The 25,521-nt window shown below is 49.1% G+C and overlaps 1 protein-coding gene across 10 annotated transcripts in view; it reads right to left on the bottom strand.

The window, feature by feature from the left end:
- Positions 1-25,521, bottom strand: part of CRACDL (CRACD like) — a 138,120-nt gene that overhangs the window by 66,311 nt on the left and 46,288 nt on the right. For 5 of the 10 annotated variants that reach the window (XM_042246434.1, XM_027965913.2, XM_042246435.1 and 2 more), the window contains exon 1: positions 2,697-3,035. The exons of the other annotated variants lie outside the window; for them this stretch is intronic. In XM_042246434.1, the coding sequence (XP_042102368.1) occupies positions 2,697-2,770 (74 nt within the window). In that variant the 5' untranslated portion in view covers positions 2,771-3,035. Of the gene's footprint in view, positions 1-2,696; positions 3,036-25,521 lie in introns of those variants that run through there. 10 annotated transcript variants of the gene reach the window in all.

Genomic DNA, 25,521 nt, shown 5'->3' with positions numbered 1-25,521 from the left:
TACACTGGTAAGTTACTTAGCTGGGAATGCATACCCTCCTATAGACGTATACAGACATACACACAGGAACCTGCGTTCAAGTATGCAGCCCGTGTCTACATGGATGCTCCTCAATGAAGTTCATGCAATACATGACAGCTTTCACTTGAGTTACCTGCTTTCACTTGCTTATAAATGAATATTTTCAAATGAGATTTTTAAAACGCTACTTTAGGCGTTTGTATGTTAATAGACTAAAACAAATCTATGCGATATGTTTGCTGCTGCTGCTAAGTTGCTTCAGTCGTGTCCGACTCTGTGCGACCCCAGAGACGGCAGCCCACCAGGCTCCCCTGCCCCCGGGATTCTCCAGGCAAGAACACTGGAGTGGGTTGCCATTTCCTTCTCCAGTGCATGAAAGTGAAAAGTGAAAGTGAAGTCGCTCAGTCGTGTCCGACCTTCACCACCCCAAAGACTGCAGCCTACCAGGCTCCTCTGTCCATGGGATTTTCCAGGCAAGAGTACTGGAGCGGGGTGCCATTGTTTACAGACCATAATTTCAAAAATAGGTAAGGGGCTCCCCTGGTGACTCAGTGGTATAGAATCTGCGTGCCAATGCCAGAGACGCTCATTTGATCCCTGATCTGGAAAGATCCCACAAGCTGTGGAGCAACTAAGCCTGTGAACCACAACTACTGTCTGTGCTCCAGAGCCCAGGAGTTGAGACTAGGGAAAGCTGCATGCCACAGAGCCCATGCTCCGCAGTGAGAGAGCAGCCCCCTCTAGCCGCAACTTGGAGAAAAAGCCCTTGCAGCAACGAAAAACCGGCACGGCCGAAAATAAAAAAATAAAAGAGGAGAGCACTGAACTTTGCAACCTCAGAAACTGCATTTGTACAATTCCTGGGAAAACATTCTAACGCTGGGGTGTCTTGCCAAGATGTGATCTAACGTGGAAACTTTCAGTCTCTGAGTGAGCTGTGAATTGTGCTAATCACTACCCAAATGGGATGAATGGACCCAAACCCTGGGGCGCAGGGAAGCTTTATGAGGGCTGGTCTGTTTTCAACTTGAATTTTTTTAGGTAGTAAATTCCCCTCTTTTCTGCATGTCTACCAAAAATAAGGACATGAAGAAAGTTCTTAAGGCTAAATTTATCTAGGATGTTCCATATGTGATTGGCAGTTCTGTAGCACAGCAGACGCAGAGCTGAAGTTTTGATTTGTTTGTTTTTCTTTTTTAATTAGGAAGTCATGCTCCAAAGTCTATTAATGAAGAGACATCACACCACCGCTCTATTCTGGCCCATTCAAAACAGGCAGCATCAGACACTGAGGTTGAATAATTATAAGTAAAAAAAAAAGATTTTAATGAAACAATAACAGTGATGGTGACTTTCCTGCATAGGGCTTTGCAACAGTACAAAGATATGTGTTCACAAGGAAGCCTTTGGTTGTTGGGTCCCTGTCCCTGTGTAGCAAAAGAAGCAAGTGAGGCTTGGCGGGGAGTGGATGGTCTGCCAGGTCTCCCAGCATCCCTCACACCTCCAGCTGTATGCTGACGAAGTGGGAATATTTGTTTCCCAAGACCACGCAGCCCAGGTGATGTGCAGACACGACCATCACTTGGTTGGATAGAGGTTGCCATACTGGAATTTTCCATTTGGTTATGAGACATGCAAGCTGTTCACTTATACTTGCAAAGGCATTTCCACCACATTGGAGCTCTGCTTCCCTTCGTACTATCATGGTGGAAGCAAAGGCCAAACATTTTCAAAGGATGAGTTCACCTGCAGCAGGGCGAGGTGGCTTTGCAGGTCCACTGGCCTCTGCTCCTGAAGAACCTGGGCAGGCCACCACTCTCCGCAAGCCTGCCAGCTAATGCCAAGCCCTTCGGCGCTATGTGAAGAGAAAGACAAGCACTGTATGGCCTCCCTCACACGGAGAATCTAAACAACACAACAGACAGCAGACTCGCACAGGACGAACGAGTGGCCACCAGCGGGGCAAGGGGAGTGGACGCGACGGACGGCGAGGGCATTAAGAGGCACACACGACTGGGCACAAAGTGCGCTCCACGGGTAGGCCGTGCAGCACAGGCAACATACCCAGCATTTTATAATGACTATAAGCGGAGTATAAACTTTAACATTGTGAACCGCCACACTGTACACCTGTAACTTACAGAATATGGTATGCCAACTATACTTCATTTTAAAAAAATTAAAAAAGAAAAGAAAAAAACAAGCCCTTTGGTGCTGATCGTTAGTTCCAGGAACAATTCTAGTGATCTTTTATGTTGCCCTTCGCTGCCTTCTCTCCACCAAAAGGACACAGACTGTGCCATGTGGACCCCTTATACAGGCATGCGATGTCCAGAGGATGTCCAGAGGAAAACACTCTGTCTTCCAGCCCCTTCCCCTCCCCTTCTCTCTTCCTTTTACTCCCCATCCCCTTCACCTTAGCACCCTGCTCCCCTCGGTTTCAATATATACATGTGTCACAAAGAAAATAAAGAAAATCATTAGTTTGTTCAGAACTCACACAATTGAAGGAGATATATTATATATATATAGTGACGTCTGTAAGGAAGGGGGTCATCAATGACCACAGATACTGAACGTGCCCTCAGGCCCCAGGGGCTGGGGTGCGAGCTCCGGCCCCCCTCCCTCTCAGCCCCTCCGTCTACCCCACCACCTCTCGGCTCTCAGGGGCGCACCTGGGCTCAGGCTTGATGCACTGGTAAAAGGCAGCCATCTTCATGAACATGGAGGGGGCCTTCGGCACTTTCATTCTCCGGAAGGACAGAAGGCCTCCCCTTCCCCAAAGGGGCCCTCGGGTCACCCCTGGGTGCTGATCAAGAGCCTTGCTCCTGCTTCCAGAGCAGCACCTCGGGCCCCGAGCACACGGAGGCTTCTCCCAACTCCTGCAGCCCCGCGGGGCCTCCAGGCAGGTGTGCAGCACAGGGCCCTGGGAACTCAGACACACAACCACTTCCTCCTTTCCTCCATCCACGTGGACGGCCAGGGTGGGGCTGGAGCTGCCGCCGCCTCCCTCCCCAACTGCTGAGGGTGGAAATCGACAAGCCCGGGCTCTGCCTCCCTGTGCTCCCGACAGAGTCGGGCAAAGGGCACTAATCGCCCCATCGGAGCGAGGGTTCAGGCCCTGGGGGAATGTCTAAGGCCCCCGCCCCACAGCCGTTTGTTCCCTTGCTCTGGCTTTCTCCTTATTCCCTCTTCAAGCTTGTTGCCGCAGGGCCTGGATGTGTTTGGTGAACTTCTTTCCTGGGACCTTCCCAAGGCTCCTCCTTTCAGGCAGGCACCTGCCCCAGGGCTTGCTGTGGCAGTCAGAGCTGCAGCACTCCCAGCTGGTGACCACACCTGGCAGGTGCACAGGCCACGCCCGCCCCTCCACAAAGCCACCTCCTGGTGACGTCTTCTCTGATGACCTGCAGCTGCCACTTCAAAATAACAGACTCCTGCCGCCCAGCCTTGCAACTGCACCTGAGTTCCTGCAAAGTCTAAAGACTGCTAAGCGCACTGTCGGCGGTTTCCAGGCAACGTCTAGAGGGCTGACAGAAGGCTCTGGATGACAAGTGTGACTCTGTATTATGAAAACTGCGGAGCAGCAGGCAGCAGGGGCGACTTCTGAAGACGGTACTGAAGAAGTCCTAGATTCCTCTTCTATTTTCCGCAACGCATCCATATATACAAAGTTCTGGTCCTTGTTGGTGTTGGTCATGTTTGACTCTACGACCCTGTGGATTGCAGCACGCCAGGCTCCTCTGTCCTTCACTATCTCCAAGAGTTTGCTCAAATGCATGTTGAGTTGGTGATGCTAGCTAACCATCTCACCTTCTGTTCCCTCCTTCTCCTCCTGCCTTCAATCTTTCCCAGCATCAGGGTCTCTTCCAGTGAGCTGGTTCTCATATCAGGTGACCAAAGTATCGGAGCTTCAGCTTCAGCATCAGCACTTCCAAAGAAAGTTCTGATTGACTTGTTTATAATTGAAGTAATAAAGCATAACCAGTGTATTTGATGGTAACTAAAGAAAGCAGTGAGTTTAATGAACTTGGGGAAAAACGACTGCTGAGTGTTCTGCTGGCAGTTTACACCCACCTGCCCTTGGACTCTTTAGAATCTTCTAAAGATGCTCTCAGCTGCCTGGATGTTGCCAACAGCTCAGCCTTCTCTGGGGAAAGGGACAACGGACTGGCGGGGGTGTCCCTGTCTCCCATGAGGCAAGTCAGGGGCAGAAGGCTCAGGATGGGCTTGGCTTCAGGGTGGATGTCTCTGAGAAGTGATCCCAGCCAGTAGCCCTCTCTCCCCAGAGGCCAAGTCCAACAGACCCACAGCTGCAACTCACCCCACTGGAGGCCAGCTCAGCACTCAGCGCATTGAACCTGAGCCATCCTGCCGCTCGCTACGGCCAGCCCTGCTCTGCGCCTGGTCAGTCTCCCTGCGGGTCCAGGATGGTGTAAGTGGAAAATCTGATGCTGAAATCAAGGCCTGTATCTCATCCAGCTGTGAGCCCCATGAGGGCAGCTGCCTCCTAAGAAGCCCAGGTCAAGGTGTCTCCTATCACCTGTCCTTGGCAGACATCAGTAGTCAACCACAGCATCATTCTCAGAACTGCTCACCACACAGCCCTCTGGGGAGCTCCTGCCAGTTGCCTGGAGCAGCACTTGGCTAGAAGCCTGTCGACATCATTGGCAGAAATTGCAGTAAATCTATAGAGTTGGATTCTCGCTTTGTCTGCCACTAACAAGCTACTAACCAGCTGAATGACTCGGGGCAAACCACTTCCCTCTCTGGGCCTCTGTCTCAAATCTGATATGAGCGGTCTGAACTCTGATACCTGACAGTCTATCGGATTACCTCAGGAAAAATAAAGGTCTGTAAAATTGGCCCAAACTTCGTTTTTCTGTGAAGACGCTTCTGTTAACCAACAGAGGAAAAGACGTGCTCGAGCTGAGAACAACATCTATGGAAAATATAGTTTCAAAATCTAGTCACTATACTGCTTGTCTGCGAGCCAGAAAAATGAAGTGGCAATGAGAACATCACAGGAAGTCCCTCAGTCTGGCCTGGCCACCTCACCTCCCGCTGCCACCACCCCCGCCCGCGCAGCCACACCTGACACTCTGCTCCCCGAGGGAACGCCTCATGCACATGCATCAGTGCCTCTGCCCGCGACCCTAAGACACTTCAGAACTTGCTGGGCACCTCACATTCTTCCTCTGAGCCCCTGCCCACTCACATTATTTCCCCAACTGGAATGTGAACTTCTTAAGGGAAGAGATAAGCTCTTTTCATCTCTGTAGCTCTGATATCTACACATAGTAGATGCTGGGAAATATTTAATGAACGAGTGAGCCTCATCACCTGTGCTTATAAAAATCTAAGGGCAGGGACTTCCCTGGTGGTCCAGGGATTAAGACTCCACCTTTCTAATGCGGGGGCCCCAGGTTCAATTCCCTGATTGGGGAGCTAAGATCCCACATGATACGTGGTGTGGCCAAAAAATTTTAATAATAAAAAAAGGACAAAATCACTTTTAATAAGGTAATTTGCTTTATTAAGTCCCTCCTATGGAGCGGGGGGATTCTCAAATAGTTGGCTTCCGTTTGAGCCATTTGGTAAGATGCTCTGACAAAGTGCTCCTGTGTGATTCAGATGTGTGGGCTGGGTGGGTTTGACATAAATATCTTCCTATTTTGCAATTTGGAGACATCACATTTGGAGAGTGAGAACATGGAGCAATCTAAACACACATTTGGCTCATTATGTGAGGACATCTAATATTCCAAATTTTTCCAGCCTCTCGGTATTTTAAAGGCCTTGGAGAAGCAGCCAAGTTCCCATTTTCTTCAATACTGCCATGGTGGGAGGAGGGCGTTGTGTATATGTATTAATAGATGCCCCATACCAGTTGGTAGTTAATGCGCATAGCTGGTCTCCTCAATCAGACTCCAAATTCTCTAAGAACAACGTCAATCAACTAGATTGTTTTATGGATTCCAAGAAGCCAAATATGCAGTAGGTGCTTAATAAGTGCATAGTGATTAATTAATACAGGGCTTCCCCAGTGGCTCAGCAGTATACAATCTGCCTGCAATGCAGAAAACTTGAATTTGATCCCTGGGTTGGGAAAATCTCCTGGAGGAGGAAACGGTAACCCATTCCAGTTATTCTTGCCCAGAAAATTCCATAGACAGAGGAACCAGGTGGGCTATAGTCCATGGGATCACAAAGAGTCAACTAAGCATGTGAAGATATCACGTGACTGATTAATACGGTGCAACACACAAGCCACATCCTCCTGGACTAGCCAGGGCCATCAGTGCACACGGCAACAGGCATGGTACCACAGTCAGAAAGGGAGCACCCGTGAAGTCCTTAGCTGACGGATGCACAGGAGAGAGGAAGGGAGACTGTGCAGACACGTGGGATCCCGTGAACAAATGAGGACTCTGGGAATTTCTCACACTTCACCTCCTAGCAAGCCAAGGCATGATGCTGGCGGAGCTTACACGTGCCAAGAACTGCTGTACATATTCCACATGCATTTCTTCTTTAAACGTCAGCGGAACTGAATATTACGAGAATTCCATCCAAGCCAGGCCACTCAGAGTCGTGCACTGGAAGTGTCACCAGGTGACGGTCGGCGGCAGCACGAGGCACCAGCACAGGCTCCAGGTGGAGGGTGGAGCCTGGGGGACTCCTGTTTCCAGGTGCCTGCTCCTGGGATGGGTGCAGGCTTTCCTGCTGAAAGGTAGCTAAACCAGGTGGCCGAACAGACAGGGGCCCCTCTTCCATCTCCACTGAGTCACATTTTTCCCCAAAGGCAAGGGTGCAGCACCCAGCTGCCTCCAGAAGGGCAGCCCCAAGTCCCTGCTAGACACAGTCCCACTCAGTCCCGGGCTCTGAGTTCCTGAGCAGGTGGCTCAGAGAATCCTGTGGTCCCGTTTGATATGTCTCCCGCTGAGCAACAAAGGAGAGCACCCTACTGACTCTGCTTCTCGGAGAGGAAAACTTACCAAGCATTCAGCTTAATGGCGTGAGGCGCTGACAGGCTGCCCAACCTGGGATGCTGGTGCCTCACCTGCCTGGAAGCCCACCCCCGGGAAAGCTGCTGTGGGCAGGGTGTCTGAGAAGCCTGTGGTTCTGCTTTCTCCTGGAGGCAGCCCAGCGGCATGGAGTCTGAGGGTGAGCAGGGGCCGACGGGCGTGTGTGCACCTGCCAGAGATGTCGGGAGGCCTCATGAACAGAACCCGGTGGCCCTGCCGCTCCACGGGCAGCCAGGGGACCTGCGGCCTCGGCATCGCCTGGGAGCTGATGAGAGGCGCAGAATCTCCGACTCCATCCACCCGGATCTATGGCCTCACAGTCCGCCCTGGGCCAAGGGCCCCTGGTGACCCCTCTGCATGTTCATGTTTGGGAACCACTGCTTTACAGCAGTTGTTCTAGGCCCTGGCTGCACATCAAAATCCCCTGGGGAGCTTTAAAAACTCCTGATCTTCGGATCATGCCCTGGCCCAATTGCTGTCAGAGTACCCCAGGTCACTTCAGATGCAGGCAGGGGAGAGAACTGTTGTTCCCCACCTCTGGTACTGATGAACCTAGCTGCAGGGCAGGAACAGAGCCGCAGACAGAGAGAATGACTGGAGGACAGAGGGTGCGGATGGGAGGAGGGGACGAATTGAGAGTATACACCACCGTGCGTAAAACACCCAGCTAGTGGGAGCTGCTGTAGGTGCTCAGACTGGTACTCAGTGATGACCTAGAGGGGTGGGAGGTGGCAGGGAGGCTCAAGACGGAGGGGATATATGTATACTTATAGCTGATTCATGTTGTTGTACAGCAGAAACCAACACAACATTGTAAAGCAATTAAACTAAAAAATACTCTGAAAAAGAAAGCACACTTCTGCATTCAATTCTACAGTTTCAGTAACAAACGGTTTTCCTTCAAGTCACAGAAGGTCAAACACAGGAGAACTGAGGGAATACAGCTTTTTACAAATAGGAACCCACCTGGGGCAGAGAGGGTTAAAGACCATTCAGGCTGCCTGTCACTAGAAACTGAAGGCAGAGGCAGCGGCTCCATCCCTGGATCTGAAACCCATCACCCCTAAAGGAGATCGGCCCGAATATTCACTGGAAGGACTGATGCTGAAGCTCCCATACTCTGGCCACCGGATGCAAAGAGCCGACTCACTGGAAAAGACCCTGATGCTGGGCAAGAGTGAAGGCAGGAGGAGAAGGGGACAACAGAGGATGAGATGGTTGGATGCCATTACCAACTCAATGGACATGAGTTTGAGCAAACTCTGGAAGATAGTGAAGGACAGGGTAGCCTGGAGTGCTGCAGTCCATGGGGTCACAAAGAGTTGGACACAACTTAGCGATTGAACAACAACTGAGTATAGGGGCCTACTCTTCCAGCAGGGGTGGAAACTGGGTTCACTCAGGTCCAGACACCCAGGAACTCAGTAAGAACCTGCCAAGGCCTGACTCAACATATGATGTGGCCCAAGTCAGGAGCTACAGTTGGTCAATGCAGCTCTACACCCTGGCAAGAGTAGTTGTTTCAGGGACAGGCATGTGACTCATTTCAGGCCCAGGAGAGTGAGGCTCAGGGCTTTTATGGAATTGTTGAAAGAGACGACTACTTTTCTTTTGGGTCTGGAAGGATATGAGTTTAGAGAGGAAAGAAGTACCAAGAGGTAAAGAGGAAAAGCAAAGTACATGGGGACTCTGCTGAGAGTCCTGGATCAAACTGTTCCTGAAGGCAGTTACCAGTGATTTTCCAGTTACCAAGCTACAAAGTCTGTCTCTTGGGTTTTTAAAAAGCCAACAAAACTTTGCAAGCCTTATTTGCAAAATAAAGAGTCCCAACTAATTCCCGGAGCAAACAGGAACTGTATGAGTGAGGTCAAGCCACAGGGACATGCTTTGTTTGGTTCTATTTTTAGATCTTTAGGACAAAGCAGTTAGATACACTTTCTGGACAGGAAAGGCCTGGGGGCAAACGAAAGGCTGGTATCAGTAAAGGAAGAGTCTGTTCATAGCAGATTTACAAAGGGCAGAGGTGTGACCCCTCTATATCAGAATCACTTTTTTTTTTTTCCTTTTATTTTTCTTTTTTAAAAAGCTTTTTATTTTGCACTGGGGTATAGCCAAGTAGCAAACAATGTTGTGATAGTTTCAGGTGAACAGCAAGGGACTCAGCCACACATATACATGTATGCATTCTCCTCCAAACTCCTCTACCACCCAGGCTGCCACGTAACATTGAGCAGAGTTCCCTGTGCTATGCAGTAGGTCCCTGTTGACTATCCATTTTAAATAGAGCAATGTCCATCCCAATCTCCCTATCCCTTCCACCCATCCTTTTCCCCCATAAGCTGGTTCTGTAAGTCTGTGAGTCGCTTTCTGTTTCGTCAGTTCATTTGTACCGTTTCTTTTTAGAGAATCGCATTTTTTTAAAAAGGTTTTTTTTTTTTTTTTTAATGTGGATCATTTTAAAAACCTTTATTGAATCTGTTACAGCACTGCTTCTGGTTCATGTTTCCGTTTTTTGGCTGAGAGGCATGTAGGATCTTAGCTCCCTGACCAGGGATTGAACCCGCACCCCTTGTACTGAAAGACAGTGTCCACCCCTGGATCACCAGGGAAGTCCCTCAGAATCACCTCCGAGCAGCTCGGTAACCAGCGGAATAAGCCATGGCTGAGGTCTGTCCCACTTTCTGCACACGCTCAGTGTCCTCTGGTGGAAACGCTTCTTCCTTTGGGTGGAAAACAGTCTAGCAAAAAAGGAAGGGCTAGGGCTTCAGGAGACAGATCCAGCTGACAAGCAGTGACAGCAAGATCCGTGGATGAAAACGGCTGCGGAGAGGTGGTCAGGAAAGCCAGTCTTTGACGTGTCACGGTGTCTTGGGTCCCCACAGGATCAGAGCTCCAGAATGACTCCAGGGCTCCAGGGGAGGCCTGGGTGGGGCAGTTCACCAAACTCAAAGGGACCACAGAAAGGCAAGACTAGGCGAACCCCGAGGCCCGGCAGAGCCACTGGCGCAGAGGCAGGAGGAGGCGGTCTCGGTGGACTGCACAGAGGCACGGCGGCCAGCAGCGTTCCGCCCACTCCACGCGCCTGGACGCCGCGCCCCAGCCCAGCTGGCGCAGCCAGAGAGGGCAGCGAGAGACAGCACAGCTGTGAGAGTAAGCCGGGCAGCTCCACGCTCCCAGGGCTCAGAGTGCGCATGAAGCCGAGCTGTAGGCAAGCCGAGCTGCTCCGTGGGCGCCCACCCTGGCGGCCTGAGGCCTGCGCGGGGGCAGGCCCGCGCCCCGCCCCGGTCCCGCACCGCCTGGAACGTGTCTCTACACTAACACCAAGCACGATTCGGGAGACCAACCAGAGGTGCCAAAACTCTACCCCAGAGGGAGGAGCCTGGGCCTGAGTAGGACGGGAAGAGCCCCGAGTTGCTGTCTGCGCGGGAGCCCGGGCTGCCTCTCAGTGGCCGGGCCTCTGTGTCCCGCCTGTCACCGGACCCGCCGCGCAGGCCCGGATGAAATGATGTAATGCCTGAGGCGCTCGGAGCCAAGGGGAGGGCGTGCGGCTCACCGATATTTTTGGCATCTCTCAGAACGCAGCACATGGCGCCCACGCACACCACCTCCACGCAAGGCCTGCTCTGGCTGTCCCGTGCTCAGCTCGCTGGGATGTGGAGACAGCGCGCCCACGGGAGCCCATCTGGGGCTGGGGGGTGGGCTGCAGACCCCCGGGGGCCCATTCCGCCTGGAGACAGCGGCCAGCAGGGGTCGTGAGCGGGACTGTGGGTTAGAACCTGGTGCAACGGGGGCCCTGGAAGCACAGGGCAGACATCTGCCCCTTCCTGCCAGGATGAGCAGCTCTGAGTTGGAGACCAGGACAGGCAGAGAAGGAAGAGAGGAAAGATAAGATGGCGGGGCTGGACTGGAACCCCACCTTCTCCCTGCAAGCCGGCCAGCCTGGCCAAACCACCAGGACACCCCTGTCCCACTCCTGCCCCAGGCCCACTTCAGCGCAAACAGGGAGGCATGAGTGCCAATCTGGTGCCCACCTGCAGGCGCCTGAGCAACGTGAGGTGGGCTTTCAGGGAGTAGTGCCAGATGCTGTGCCCCTGCCCCTGCTGTGCCCCTGCTGTGCCCTCCTGCCCTGGAATCCAGTGTCGGCTGATCGGGGGCTTCCCTGGTGGCTCAGGTGCTAAGGAACCTGCCTGCAATGAGGGAGACCTGGATTTGATCCCTGGGTCGGGAAGATCCCCTTGAGAAGGGAATAGCAACCCACTCCAGTACTCTTGCCTGGAGAATCCCATGGACAGAGGAGCCTGGCAGGCTACAGTCCATGGGGTCATAAAAGAGTCGGACACAGCGAACCAACACTCACTGAGCTGGATGCAAGGAGGGCAGGGAGAGGGCACCTGGCACCCAGAGGCGCAGGAGTGTGGGGAGGGGGTGGGTGTCCATGGCAATTAGGTATCAGAAGGCAGCTGAAGACCAAGCACAGAGGCTATGGTTTACAGAGATGGTATGATCAAGGCAGGCTGAAATCTGCCATTGGGGTCAATTCATCAGCAGTTATATTAGGGCATGGGATGTGTGGCTCAGTTGCTATGGCATTTTACTTCCAGACCTGGGTACCATTACCCTGTACCAAGGCCCATTTAAAAGCATCTTCTACTTCAAGCTAAAGAGCTGCTAACCCAGGGCGGTGGGGGCGGACAACAGCGAGAAGAGTAACCCCCTTTTCTATGGTAAGATACATAGCAACTGCATTTTTAAAGTCTCTCAGCAGGAATAGATAACAGCCAAGAGCCATAATGATGTTATCAGAAGGATGTTTACAATTCAGAATGAAATAATTATCACAAAAATATGACTGACAGGGTATGGTAAGAATTTTTAAAAATTAACTCAGTAAAGCTGCATAAGAAAGAACTGAAAATGAGGATGAAAATATGGCCTTTAGGAGCTCAGAATCTCAGAAAAACTGAAGCTTTCGCTAGGCAACCAACCATTTTTCAAGATGTGGAACTGAGGCTGACAGATTCTGTAACTTGCCCCAGGACACAGTGAATCAGTGGCAAAACAGCTCTCTTAGCTAACCAAATATGATGATACCAAACATTCAATGTGATTCTAAACATTTTTATTAATAATAATTTAAAAAAAAAACAAGAGCAAATGACATCAAGAATGGTGGTATAAGGACCTTCAAAAATCTCTCCTCCACAAAAGCAATTAAAAAACTGGCAAAAAATAAATAAAGAGTTAGAGTCAACTTTGTCAGAACTCTAGAAATTAGCCAAAGTCTTTACCATTCCACGGAGCATCTATCCCATGGCTGAATCTCACAGTGAGTGCTGTGGCATTTTAACTTGCCTTATTCTGGCTTTCCATCACCCTGGTAGCCTTGAAAATCACCAGGTTCACAATTACTGTGTAAATGAGTAGCCTGGCAGCCAACAGATGGAGAAGAACTGGGTTGGAGTGTCCTCAAAGCTCCGCTCTCAGAGAATTGTCACTGTTTAATCTGTTTAGTGGTTCCCCGGAGAAGCCTGCCTACAGGGGAAAAAAGCCCAGTCTGACCTGAGTCAGTGTTCACTCGATATAAAAAGCTCTTTTCCCCCTAAAGGTAAATATTCAACTTTGCCGAGGCAAGTGGACACAGTTAGGGCAAACAATACTATGCCGTGCTGTGCTCGGTCGTGTCGGACTCTTTTGCGACCCCATGGACTGCAGCCCCACCAGGCTCCTCTGTCCATGAGATTCTCCAGGCAAGAATACTGGAGTGGGGTGCTGTTTCCTTCTCCAGGGGATCTTCCTGACCCAGGGGTCGAAACTGCATCTCCTGCGTCTGCTGCATGGGCAGGCAGATTCTTTACCACTGTGCCACCAGGGAAGCCCCTTAGGGGCAAACAATAGACTATTTAAAACGCTTAAAAGGAAAAGCCCGACATGCTCCTAGGAATCTAGAAGTCCACATGAAGGGCTATGCATACACTCAGGAGAGGCCTGAGAAGGCGCTAAGCTCTCACCTCTGCTGTCCTTGTGCAAGGAGGAAGTCAGGGTTTAGACAGAGCTGTCATCTGTCTGAGTACAGAGTGCCTCAGCAAAGACTGGGAGGATGGCTGACTCTAAATGTCTAAGGACGTCTCTGTCCAATCACTAGCTGATTACTAAACCAACCAAAGTAGAGACTTCAGTGGCCACACATGACAAAAAATACAGAGTTTATAAAATTTGTTCAGAAAAGTCAATACAAACAACAACAACAAATGCTGGGGAATTAGAGAGACTCTGAAATTCAAAGTTGCCACACTATATATTTTAAATGTTCCACAAACTTACTAAACATACAAAGGAAAATAAGTGTGATCCATATACTGGATACCCAGATGTTGGGGCTTACTTGATGAAGAACTTAAATCAGCTACTTTAAATATGTTCAAAGAACCAAAAAACTGTGTATTAAGCAAAGTATGAGAATGATGTTTCACCAAATATATAAGAATAAAGAGAAAGAAATTATAAAAGAAAACCAAATAGAAACTGGACTTGAAAAGTACAATAACAAATTTTTAAAAAATCACTAGAGGGACTCAAGAGCAGACTCAAATGGATTCGATGAAGTTGAAGATCCATCCATTGAGATTAACCAGCCTGAGAAACAGAAAGAGATACAACGAAGTAAAATTCATATCATTGAACATGCGAACACACGCATATCAGGAATCTGAGAAGGAGAGAAGAGAATGGTATAGGAAGAATATCTGAAGAACTAATAGCTGGACACTTGTAAAGTTTGAGGACAACATTTATCCACACATCTAAGAAGTTCAACACACTCCAAGTAGGATAAACTCAAAGGATCCATTCTGCAACACATCATAATCGAACTGCCAAAGACAAGGGAAAATCCTGAAAGCACTCATACCCTAAGGGGTCCTCAGGGAGAGTAACGGGCTTCCCAGGTGGCTTCAGTGGGAAAGAATCCACCTGCCAATGCAGGGAGACACAAGAAGGTTTGATCCCTGGGCCGAGAAGATCCCCTGGAGAAGGAAATGGCACCCCCACTCCAGGATTCTTGCCTGGGAAATTCCACGGGCGGAGGAGCCTGGCTGACTACAGTCAATGGGGTCCTGAAGAGTCGGACACGACTGAGAGACTGGCACCAAAGTAAGATTCATGGCTGATTTCTCGTTGTAAGTCACAAGGCCAGAAAGCAGCGGGATGAACTATTCAACCTGCTAAAAGCAAAGACTGTGCAATGGGAACGTGAACAGAATTCGTATCCTATCATTGTGCGAAAACTGTGTAAGTCTTAGTTACGCTGAATCGGGTCATAGAGCTTTTCAGGCCTACTATATCCTTCTACTTCTCTGTATATTCATCCTATTAATTTTTGAGAGTCTGATATTGAAACTCCAACTAAAAATCTTAATTTATCTACTTAAAAAACAATTGTAATACATAGTGGAACTCTATGTAACTCTGGTCTGTCTTTTCCAAGTCTCCTGTAAATGCGTCTTCATAGTTTCATAATTTAAAAAAATAAAAAATTTTTAAAAAGAACGAGACTATGGATGAACAACACTAGATCCAGCAAACTATTCTACAACAGTGAGAGAATGGGGGCACTTCCCTGTGGTCCAGTGTTTAAGAGTGCACCCTCCCATGCAGGGGACGTGGGTTCAGTCCCTGGAAGGGAACTAAGAACCCACATGCCGTGGGGCAACTAGGCCCACATCCTGCAGCGAAGAACCACAATGAAGAGCCCACGCACTGCAACAAAGACCCAGCACAGTCAAAAGAACAAAGCAGAAACAGTATTTGACAAAAGAGAAAAAAACAGTGAAAGAATGGGGACAACTGCTTAACAGGTACAGAATGTCCATTTGGAGTGAAAAAAAAAAAATGCTTTGAAAGTAGGGAGAGGTGGTGAGTGTACTGAATGCCTCTGAACGGTTCCCTTTAAAATGGTTAATTTTATGTTATATAAATTTCACCTCAATTGCTAAAAACGAAGGGAAAAAAAAAATAAGACAAATTAAGACATACTCGGGTAAACGCTAGCAAACCTGCCCTACAGGAAATACTAATGGGCACTACTAGATGGGAACTCAAAACCACACAAAATAAGTGAGCACCAGTAACGGTAATGACATAGGTAAATATAAAAGTCATTTATAATAATAGAAGTGTATTGTTTGTAACTCTTTTTTCCTTCTATTTAAAAGACAGTTGTATAAAGCAATAACCATAACTCTGTGTTAACAGGCACATGGTGTGTGAAGATACCATTTGTACAGCAACTAAACAGGGGTGAGGAGATGGGATTATAAAAGAACAAACTGTCGATACACTATTAAATTACGTTGGAATTAATCTATACCAGATTGTTATAAATTCAAATCGCCAAGGGCAACTACTGAGAAGATAAAACCTAAAGGAGGTAAAGAAATGACAAGGGGCTTGAACGGTACGCTGGAGCACACAGCGGGAAGGGAGAGGCGGGACTGAAGCAGCACTGCCTCACGCACACTGTCATGTGTGAAGCAGGTAACTAGTGGGAGCTGCTTCAGCGCCCGTCCTGCCAATGAATATTCAGGGTTGATTCCCTTCAGGATTGACTGATTTAATCTCACTGCTGCCCAAGGGACTCTCAAGAGTTTTCTCCAGCACCACAATCCAAAAGCATCAGTTCTTCAGTGCTCAGCCTTCTTATCATGGTCCAACTCTCACATCTACACATGACTACTGGAAAAACCATAGCTTTGACTATACAGATCTTTGTTGACAAAGTGATGTCTCTCCTTTTCAATACGCTATCTAGATTTGTCATACTTTCCTTCCAAGGAGCAATTAAAATTATCTTTTAATTTCATGGCTGCGGTCACCATCCACAGTGATTTTGGAGTCCAAGAAAATAAAATCTGTCACTTCTAATTTTTCCCTTTATAGTTGCCATAAAGTGATGGGACTGGATATCATGTGATGTTAAATTTTTGAATGCCGAAACATTCTACGTTAGATATCTTTTTAAAAAAGCAAATGAAACTGGAAGCAACAAAAGGGGAAAAATGATAAAGATTAGAGAAGAAATGAATGAAACTGAGAACAGAAAAACAATGGAGAAAATCAACAAAACCAAAAGCCGGTTCTTTGACAAGATCGACAAAATTGACCAACTTTTAGTTGAACTGACCAAGAGAAATGAAAAGACTCAAATTACTAAAATCAAGAATGAAAGAGGGACCATCACTGCTGACTGTACAGAAGTAAAAAGGATTATAAAGGAATTTTATCAACAACTGGATGTCAACAAACTAGATAACCTAGATGACACAGACATATTCCTAGAAAGAAACAAACTACCAAACTGAATCAGGAAGAAAATTTTAATTGACTGATCATGACTAAAAAGATTGAATTAGGAAGTTTGAAACTGTCCACAAAGAAAAGCCCCGCTCCAGAAGGCTTCACTGGCATATTTCACCGAATGTTTAAAGGAGACTACTAATGGACTGCAGTTTCTTTTTGAGGCAAAGAAAATGTTCTGGAATTAGACTGTGGTGGTGAAAAATATGTGGGGATATGTGAATTATATCTCAAGTATTTTAAAAGTAGAAGGAGAAGCAAAGCAAAAGCCAGCTAGTAATTCTAACAATGGGACTCTTGGATTTTTTTTTTAATCGGTAAAGTTAAACCCTATTTGAAAAGTTGTATGTGAATGATAAGCCCTTTCGTCTTTTTTTTTTTCCAGTCCTAAAAGTAGGTGGCTTCTTATTTCATCTCTTCCAAACCTTTTCTACACTGTGAAAGCTTTCAATAAAGCTGAAGATTTGAGTTATCCTAAGAAAAAATATATGCAATATACATAAGACAGGAAATATATATTCCTGGTTTATAAAGAGCTCTTATAAAGCAATACAGAAAATGCAAACATTCCATTAAAAAGTGGGCGAAGGATATGGAAAAACAATTCACACAGTAAGAAATAGCCAGTAAGCATAGAAAAACATCCCCACTGAAAACCAAATGCAACAACCAGACACCTGGAAATTTTAAAAGGCAAGTGCTATTCATCGTTGGCAGAGTATGAGAAATGGGCACACCCATATGCTGCTGGTAGTTTAAACATGGCCCAACTTTGTTGGACAGCCATTTGGTATCGTTTATGTTTCTATGAAAATCTTAAATGTTTTCATCCTATGACACAGCAATTACGCTTCTGGGAATTTAGTCTATAGAAGCAAATAGATAAATGAGCAAATATATTCCCTGCAGCCAGATCTGTATTAAAAATTTAGTCATATCAATGTACACACTACTATATTTAAAATGGTTAACAAGGACCTACTGCATAGCACTGGGAACTCTGCTCAATGTTATGCGGCAGCCTTGATGGGAGAAGAGTTTGGGGGAGAATGGATACATGTATAGGAAGGGCTGAGTTCCTTAGCTGTTCACCTGAAACTATCACATTGTTTGTTAATCAGCTAAACAAAAGAAAACTTTAATAAAAAATAAAATTTAAAAAAACTGTATCATAAACACTTGATTTGGTAATAGTTAACTATTTAGAATACTAAAGAGTGATTAAAAGAAATGAAGTAGATCCATTTACTGACTTGGAAGTATTTATAAAATATGAAATGTCAATAAAGATCTACAGAAAAGCATGCAAATGTAGTATGATCTAAATTTGCAAAAAATGTAAACCCTAATATGCATGATGTGTGTATCTGTATATACAATGTGTACATCACATGCTTTCATCTATAACATGTATGTATTATACACACACACACATATGTGTGTATATACACAGATACATATACATGTAGAACCAGTCACAGACAAGCTGGACTCCTCAGAGTGAAGCAGAAACCACCCTGCTCCTACCACCTCCCTGCATCTTGGCCATAGTTTTTCCAGGCTCTCTGAAATAGCAGCTAATTAGCCCATCCCTTTTAGCACCAAACACTCCAGTGCAATCCAGGGACCTCAGGGTACAGTCCTTTCCACAAGGAAGGGCCTCTACTCCCTGGCTAGCAGAGGCCCACAGGCCTATGGGGGAAGCCGTGTGCACACCTGTCCAGCTCAGCACCTGGCCTGGACCTGGACAAAGGGCCGCCAAGGACAGGTCCAGCCCAACTGGGGCCAGGGCCCTCCGGTGATGTCGGCCCGCCTCCCCACCCCCATTCCCGCCTCCCTCCAGCAACACTGCCCTTGGCCTGTGCCCACCTCCTGACTATAGGTCAACACGCTCCTGGGGACCCCTTGGGCCAGGCTCCTCTTGTGCAGCCCTCACGCTGGCCATGGCCCTGGCAGGAGGGCCATCCGTCCAGAGAGGCCGTTCCCAGGTGGCCCCCCCACCTCCAGGCGCACAGGGTGGGGCGGGGTGCGGAGAGGGAAAGGAGCTGCTGAAAACATCTCCAAGGACCTTCTCTCCTACTACGATTCCAGCTCCTGTGCCAGCAGGTGGCTGGGACTAGGGGGCCTGCTGCCCCCTCGACACCTGTAAAAGGGACCTATGGCAGCACCACCAATCCGTCCTCAGTCAGAGTGCAGACAAGCTCTAGTTCCACACCCTTTTGGGTAAACGCACAGAAAAGACCTGGACAGACACACACTGGCTTATCTCTGGGGGATGGATAAGAGCTTTTTACTCTATATGCTGTGTTTACTTTTATTTTTAATTACTCATGTACATGAAAGGATAATTAAAAAGAAAAACATCTCTGGGGCCTATTTCTGATCTTCTCAGTGTGAACAGCTTGTCTTTCACTGCGGAAGCCCCACAGGAGCCCACTGAAGGCTCTGAATCCTCACTTCCATCTGAATTCACCTGACCTCCCAGGGGCTACACAGCAGAGTCACTGGGCACCGTCCCCAGGACTTCTGATGCAATCAGCCAGGAATGGGTGTGGGCATCAGGCATGTTAAAGCTCCCCAAGTGACAAAGTGCAGCCGGCTTAAGCCGTGGGCATGCTCCTTTCCCAAACCACGCCCAGCTCTCCCCGCTCCCGCCCTCCTCGCCCCGACTTGTGTCAACACCATCCCCCCCTCCCAGGGGAGCTGGGAACATGCCGCAGAGGTAGAAACAACAGCACCTGGTGAGGAGGGGACGACGTGAGGGCCCAGAGCCAGGACCGGGAGGGCTGGCAGGGCAATGCCAGAGGGCCACTCACTGGACAGCAAAGGGCCTGACCAGTCCACTGGAAAGGAAACCTCTCCACCGGACCTGAGACGTTTCAACTGCTGTTGTTGTTCAGTGGCTAAGTTTGCCTGACTCTGTGACCCCACGGCCTGCAGCACCCCAGACTTCCCTGTCCTTCCTTCACTGTTTTCCAGAGTTCACTCAAACTCATGTCCATTGAGTCAGTGATGCTGTCCAACCATCTCATCCTCTGCCACCCCTTTCTCCTGCCTTCAATCTTTCCCAGCATCAGGGTCTTTCCCAGTAAGTTGGCTCATAGCATCAGGTGGCCAAAGTACTGGAGCTTCAGATTCAGCGTCAGTCCTTCCAATGAATATACAAAGCTGATCATCTTTAGGATTCACTGGTTTTATCTCCTTGCAGTCCAAGAACCTCCAACAGTCAGGGTCTATTTGGACTTTCCTGGTGGTCTAGTGGTTAAGAATCTGAATGCCAATGTAGGGAACCTAGGTTCAATCTCTGGTCTAGAAAGATTCCCTGTGTCATGAGGCATCCAAGTCCGTGCTCCACAACCACCAACTCCTCTTGCCTAGAGCCATGCTCTGCAACAAGAGAATCCAGTGCAATGAAAGGCCCCGAGCACCGCAGCTAGAAAGTAGCCCCCATTTGCCACAACTAGAAAAAGGCTTCGAGGCAACAAAGACCTAGCAGAACCATTCATTCATTAATTAACTTTCTAAAAAGTCAGGGTCTATTGAAGCATTTCCACTTTTCTCCAGGCATCTTCCCTTCTTCTGGATCACCGGCCGCCACTGTTTCTTGCCCACCAAGCAATCTCTGTTTTTGTTGTTAGATTGTTGCTTTTTCTTTTGCTTTACCTGGAGGACCTCTTTGACTTCTTTTTTTTCCCCCCCCATATGGGATGTAAAGATGAATTTCTGAGTTCCTCAAGGCACAGAAACATCCTTATGGATCTTCACGCTTGATTAATAATGTGGCTAGGAGTAGCTTTCTCAGTTGGAGTTTATCTCCCTCAAACGTGGCAGACACGGCACCACCAGTGGGGCTGAGGAGAAGTCTGCTGCCAGTTTGATTCTGTTCTTTTTGGTAAGATGTTTCTTCTCTCCAGAAGCTTAGCAGTATGTTTCTTAAAATTCTGAAGACTGGTTAGAATTTATTTCCCTCAGGCCTCTCCTCTCGATGGGAGGCTGGGTAGGTGGGAAGGAGGTTGGCAGCCGGGGACTCTCACTCATGGCTGCTGAAAATAAGAAAGCTTTATCCTGGGTGTAAAGCACATGATGTCTTTCGCTCCTGTGCGTGTGTGCTAAGTCGCTTCAGCCGTGTTGAACTCTTTGCGACCCTATGGACTGCAGTCCGCCAGGCTCCTCTGTCCATGGGGATTCTCCAGGCAAGAATACTGGAGTGGGTTGCCATGCTCTCCTCCAGGGGATCTTCCTGACCTAGGGATCGAACCCACGTGTCTTACATCTCCTGCACTGGCAGGTGAGTTCTTTACCACAAGCATCACCTGGGGAGCCTGGAGAGCATCATCTCTCCTCTGTCTGTTCTGAGGTCTCAGGTTACCTCAGAGCCCAGCACCATTGCCAGGAACTGTCCAGGCAGTCTGCCCACCTTCTTTAGAGAACGCTTGGTTTCATCCTGGAGGCAAGATCCGCTCTGGGCTGCCCTGCTCTGCAGCAAGTGCCGCTGGGGATTCCTGGAGGTGGGGCAGCTGCTCCAGGCGGTTGCAGTTCCCATTCTTTGTGTTTAAGGAGCTTGGAGCTTCTCCAGGGCTCCATGAAAAGCTCACTCACGTCTCTCTCTAGGGTCTTGAGCCGCTGCATCCTCTGCTCTGGTTTCCTTGGCAACCCATTCCTTTGTTACCTTCCAGGGACTCCTCTGCATTTCTGGTTCGCTGAGGGTCTTGTCACTTCCTTCTCTTTTTCCCTACCTCATTGTCTATCATTTCTCTGGGACCCAGTGAGGTAAGAAAGTGGATGTGCAGGCCTCATCTACCAGCCCAGACACTAACTCCCAGCAGATATAGTAGTGACTTTATTAAATCAAACTTCTGGAGAGAATCAGTGATCACTGCCTCACGCAAATTCCTCATTAAAGAGAAGAGGAAAAAGGCCCAGAAAAGCCAGTGACCCGTCCATGCGCCACACTGGTTGGTCAGTGGGGAAGGAGGGGCTGGGACACACAGGCAGTGCCCATAAGCTGAGACCATGGGACTTCCATGTTCCTGGTGGTCTGCTTTAATCAGGAAATCAGACGAGGCTTCAAACAAGAGCGGGTAGGCCCTTGGCCTGGCAGAACTGTGAAGTCAGCAGAGCCTGTCAGGGCTCCAGGATCCCTCTCTGTGGCAGTCTGGATGGCTGTGGGATGCAGGGCAAACCATCCTTGACCAGGCTGGCTGGACACAACTTCAGAGACAGCAGAGTCAGTCCTGGGTACAAGGCACACCTCTCCCCTGTCCAACAAGGGAAGGCGGAGGACCACAGAGACCTGATGGGGCAGAGAGCTTCCCCAGTCCCCCAGCCGCCCAAGACTAGGGTCTGAACAGGGGAAGGTGGAGGACCACAGAGACCTGATGGGGCAGAGAGCCCCACCCCCAGTTCCCCAGCCACCCAGGACTAGTGTCTGAGCAGGGGAAGGTGGAGGACTACAGAGACCTGATTCTTCAGGCCAGAATATTGGAGTGGGTAGCCTTTCCCTATACAGTCCATGGGGTCACAAAGAGCTGGACACGACTGAGCGACTTTCACACAATCATATAAACATTCATATAAATACTCACACAAAAGGAAATCTTGAAAGTGGCAAAAAAGAAAAATCACTTAAATGTGCATCCTAAATGTATTCCAAGGGGCAGGTCTGAAGCAGAGGTGCAAACGCTATGACATTTTTTTTGGACACACTGGGCAGCATGTGGGATTTTAGTCCCCCAAGTGAAAGTGTTAGTTGCTCAGTTGTGTCTGACTCTTTGTACCCCATGGACTATAGCCTGCCAGGCTCCTCTGTCCATGGGGATTCTCCAGGCAAGAATACTGGACTGGGTAGCCATTCCCTTCTCCAGGGGATCTTCCTGACCAGGGATCAAACCCTGGTCTCCTGCACTGCAGACAGAGCCTTTACCGTCTGAGTCACCAGGAAAGCCCCTCCCAGGGATCAACCCCATCCCCTGCACTGGAAGCTCGGAATCTTAACTGATGGACCATCAGGGAAGTCCCTCCACGATATTTCATAGAAGAGAGAATATCAGACTGTGACCTTTCATGCATCCTGACAACCATCAGCCAAAGGATACCAGCGATGCGGAAGGGAACCTGGGTTGGGGAATCTTCCTAAACCTCTCAGTACAGAGGTAATTACTTCCAGGAGCAGAGGGGACTCGAGCCTGTCCTCAGGGACTGGACAACCTTCTGAAATAAATTATTTTAAAATTATTTTTTTGTCCCTTGAGTTTCGACACCTGCCTAGATTCATGCAGCCACTGCCAGAACACAGAACTGCTCCATCACCCCGAAAACCCTCCCCCACGCTGCTCCACCATCCGCCCCCCATCCCCTGGCAACCACTGATCTGCTCTCTCCCGCTGCGCTCCTGTCTTTTCGAGAATGTCACCAAAGTGGAACGGCACAGCACATAACATTTTGAGGCTGGCCTCTTTCACTGAGCATGATGATTCTGAGGTTCAGCCAAGCTGCTGCATGTACCCAGAGCCGGCTCCTTCTGCCCTTCTGGCATTAAACACGAAGCACTGGCAGCATTGCAAACATATATTTGCGTCAACTCACTGGAAAAGACTCTGACGCTGGGAAAAACTGAGGGCAAGAGGAGAAGAGGGCAACTGAGGATGAGACTGCTGGATGGCATCACCAACTCAGTGGAAAAGACTCTGACGCTGGGAAAAACTGAGGGCAAGAGGAGAAGAGGGCAACTGAGGATGAGGCTGCTGGACGGCATCACCAACTCACTGGAAAAGACTCTGACACTGGGAAAAACTGAGGGCAAGAGGAGAAGAGGGCAACTGAGGATGAGACTGCTGGACGGCATCACCAACTCAGTGGACGTGAGTGTGAGCAAAAAGTTAGTGGACAGGGAAGCCTGGCACGCTCTAGTCCATGGGGTCACGAAAACTCGGACACAACTGAGAGACTGAACAAATGCTACTACCATGATCACAGCTAGGAACTCATTAGGAGTCACAGACAACACCAAGCTAGATGTCAACAAAGAAAGCCACTCTGGAGTGGGTTGCCATTTCCTTCTCCAATGCATGAAAGTGAAAAGTGAAAGTGGAGTCGCTCAGTCATGTCCAACTCTTAGCGACCCCATGGACTGCAGCCCACCAGGCTCCTCTGTCCATGGGATTTTCCAGGCAAGAGTACCGGAGTGGGGTGCCATGGCCTTCTTTGGGGCTACAATCTATAGGGTTACAAAAAGCAGACATGACTTGGTGACTAAACAACAACAACAGGCTTCACTGTGTCAAACAACTCCACCTGTAGGAAGAGGCCACAGCTCCACAGGCTCATGGGAGAGAGACAAGTTTATACCACTGCAAATGCTTAAATGCAGGAACAGATTTTTTTTCCCCCTAAAGCAACAATATACTTTTGATGAAAAACATTTGTATTTTCATTAAGTCTGAGCACTGAGGATGAGCTAAGGCTTCTTAACATGCCTCACCCTGCAGTTTTTCTGCAAGTGGATCTTAGGAGTAATTTTTATTTCCGATGCATCACTGAGTTAGGAAAAAAAAAATTCTTTCCAGCATTATCTCTACACAAAGACACACAGAGACACACACAGGTACACACAGACACACACACACACAGAGGCATGCGGTCCTGCGATCAGAAACGCTATTGCAGCCATCAGTCCCGCTTCCCTGCGTGGTGCTCGCCTGCCTGATGTCTGGCTCCCCGAATGACACCTGCAGAGCATGGGGCCCCAGCCTCCTGCAGGGGAGCCTGGAGCTGCCTTCAACCTGCTGTCGGCGATACCCTGAGTTCCCAACAGCCTCCCTGTGGAGCCAGAGCCTTAAACCCAGGGAGGACAAGTAAAACGATCCCTGGGAGAGAGTCACACAAAGTGAGGGGCCATGGAGAAGGCAGGTACCAAACGCACAAGAGGAAGAACTGATGTGCCCACGCCTTCACACACCCCCACACGAGTTCAGTCCAGCCCTGTCCTCACTTGGGGCCACCTCATTCATCTTTCCTCCAGAACAGTCCCCGGGAAGCTGCCTCCTCACGATTACGGTATTAGAGTTGTCACGCATCACTCTCCGTCCCACTCACTCCCCATGGAGATCTGCAGCTGTCCTGGAGAACATGTATTTAAATTAGCTCCCTAAGCAGGGATCAAACCCGGAGCCCCTGCAGTGGAGGCCCAGGGTCTTACACAACTACCGGGCCACCAGGGGATTCCGCCAGAGCACAGCTGACCTGGAGCTCAAGCCCAAGACCCAGGACCTAAGGCCGGGCTTTCTATCTACCACGGGAATAGTCTCAGACACCCACAGGATCATTCTCTGCCTGCTTCTTCAGCCAGGAAGGTGGAAGAGGCATTTTTCTCGTCCATTCTGAGGACCCAGCAGGTGGGAGACTACACACGGACGCCCAGCCTTTCATCTGCCATCGACCTTGTTTACTAACACAAACTTCAATCAGAGAAGCATTTATGTCTCCCCACCAGCCTCCCTGCAGCTCAAAGTGGCATGTGTGACAAGAGCGGGGACCCTCCAGGCCTCTCCTCCTCGTAGCTGAAGCCAGTGCACATTCCAGAGTCCTCAGGAGAGGTCTGTGGGGCCCTCACTCCACCCCAGGGCCGGCAGGGCCCTTCCTGTGCCCTTTTATGCAATAAAACACTTGAGGCTTGACTGATGTTGGTCCGGTCTCCATTCCCCAGATCCTGCCTCCACAACAGAACTCAAAATCTGGAAAATTTTTTCTCCACCTGCTGCCTCATGTGCACAGAGCAGAGACAGCAGAACGCTTATCCTCATCAAGATCAGACCCCAAGGGCTGCCTTGTCCATAAGGGACCATGCGAAAACCGTGATGGGGCCAAATTCCCATCATGGGGTGCAGTGGAAAGGAATGTGGGACTGAAATCCAGTCTCCTGGCTTCAGCTCATCTGCACAGCGGCCATAGGCAGGTACCTGAAATTCTGCCTCCCCGTCATATCCCCTGTACCCCTGGGCCCTGTGCTGTCTGGTGTGGCAAAGCCCAGGAGAGTACTCTGCAAGTGATGCGGTGTCACGCAGAGAAGAGGTGCCCGAAAGCAGCGATCCACAGTCTTTCTGGCGCCAGGGAGTGGACTCGTGGA

The sequence above is a fragment of the Ovis aries genome, chromosome 3, assembly GCF_016772045.2.
Source record: "Ovis aries strain OAR_USU_Benz2616 breed Rambouillet chromosome 3, ARS-UI_Ramb_v3.0, whole genome shotgun sequence".
NCBI classification, from domain to species: Eukaryota; Metazoa; Chordata; class Mammalia; order Artiodactyla; family Bovidae; genus Ovis; species Ovis aries.
The sequence above is the reverse complement of the archived record's forward strand: the minus strand, read 5'-3'. Positions and strand labels throughout refer to the sequence as shown.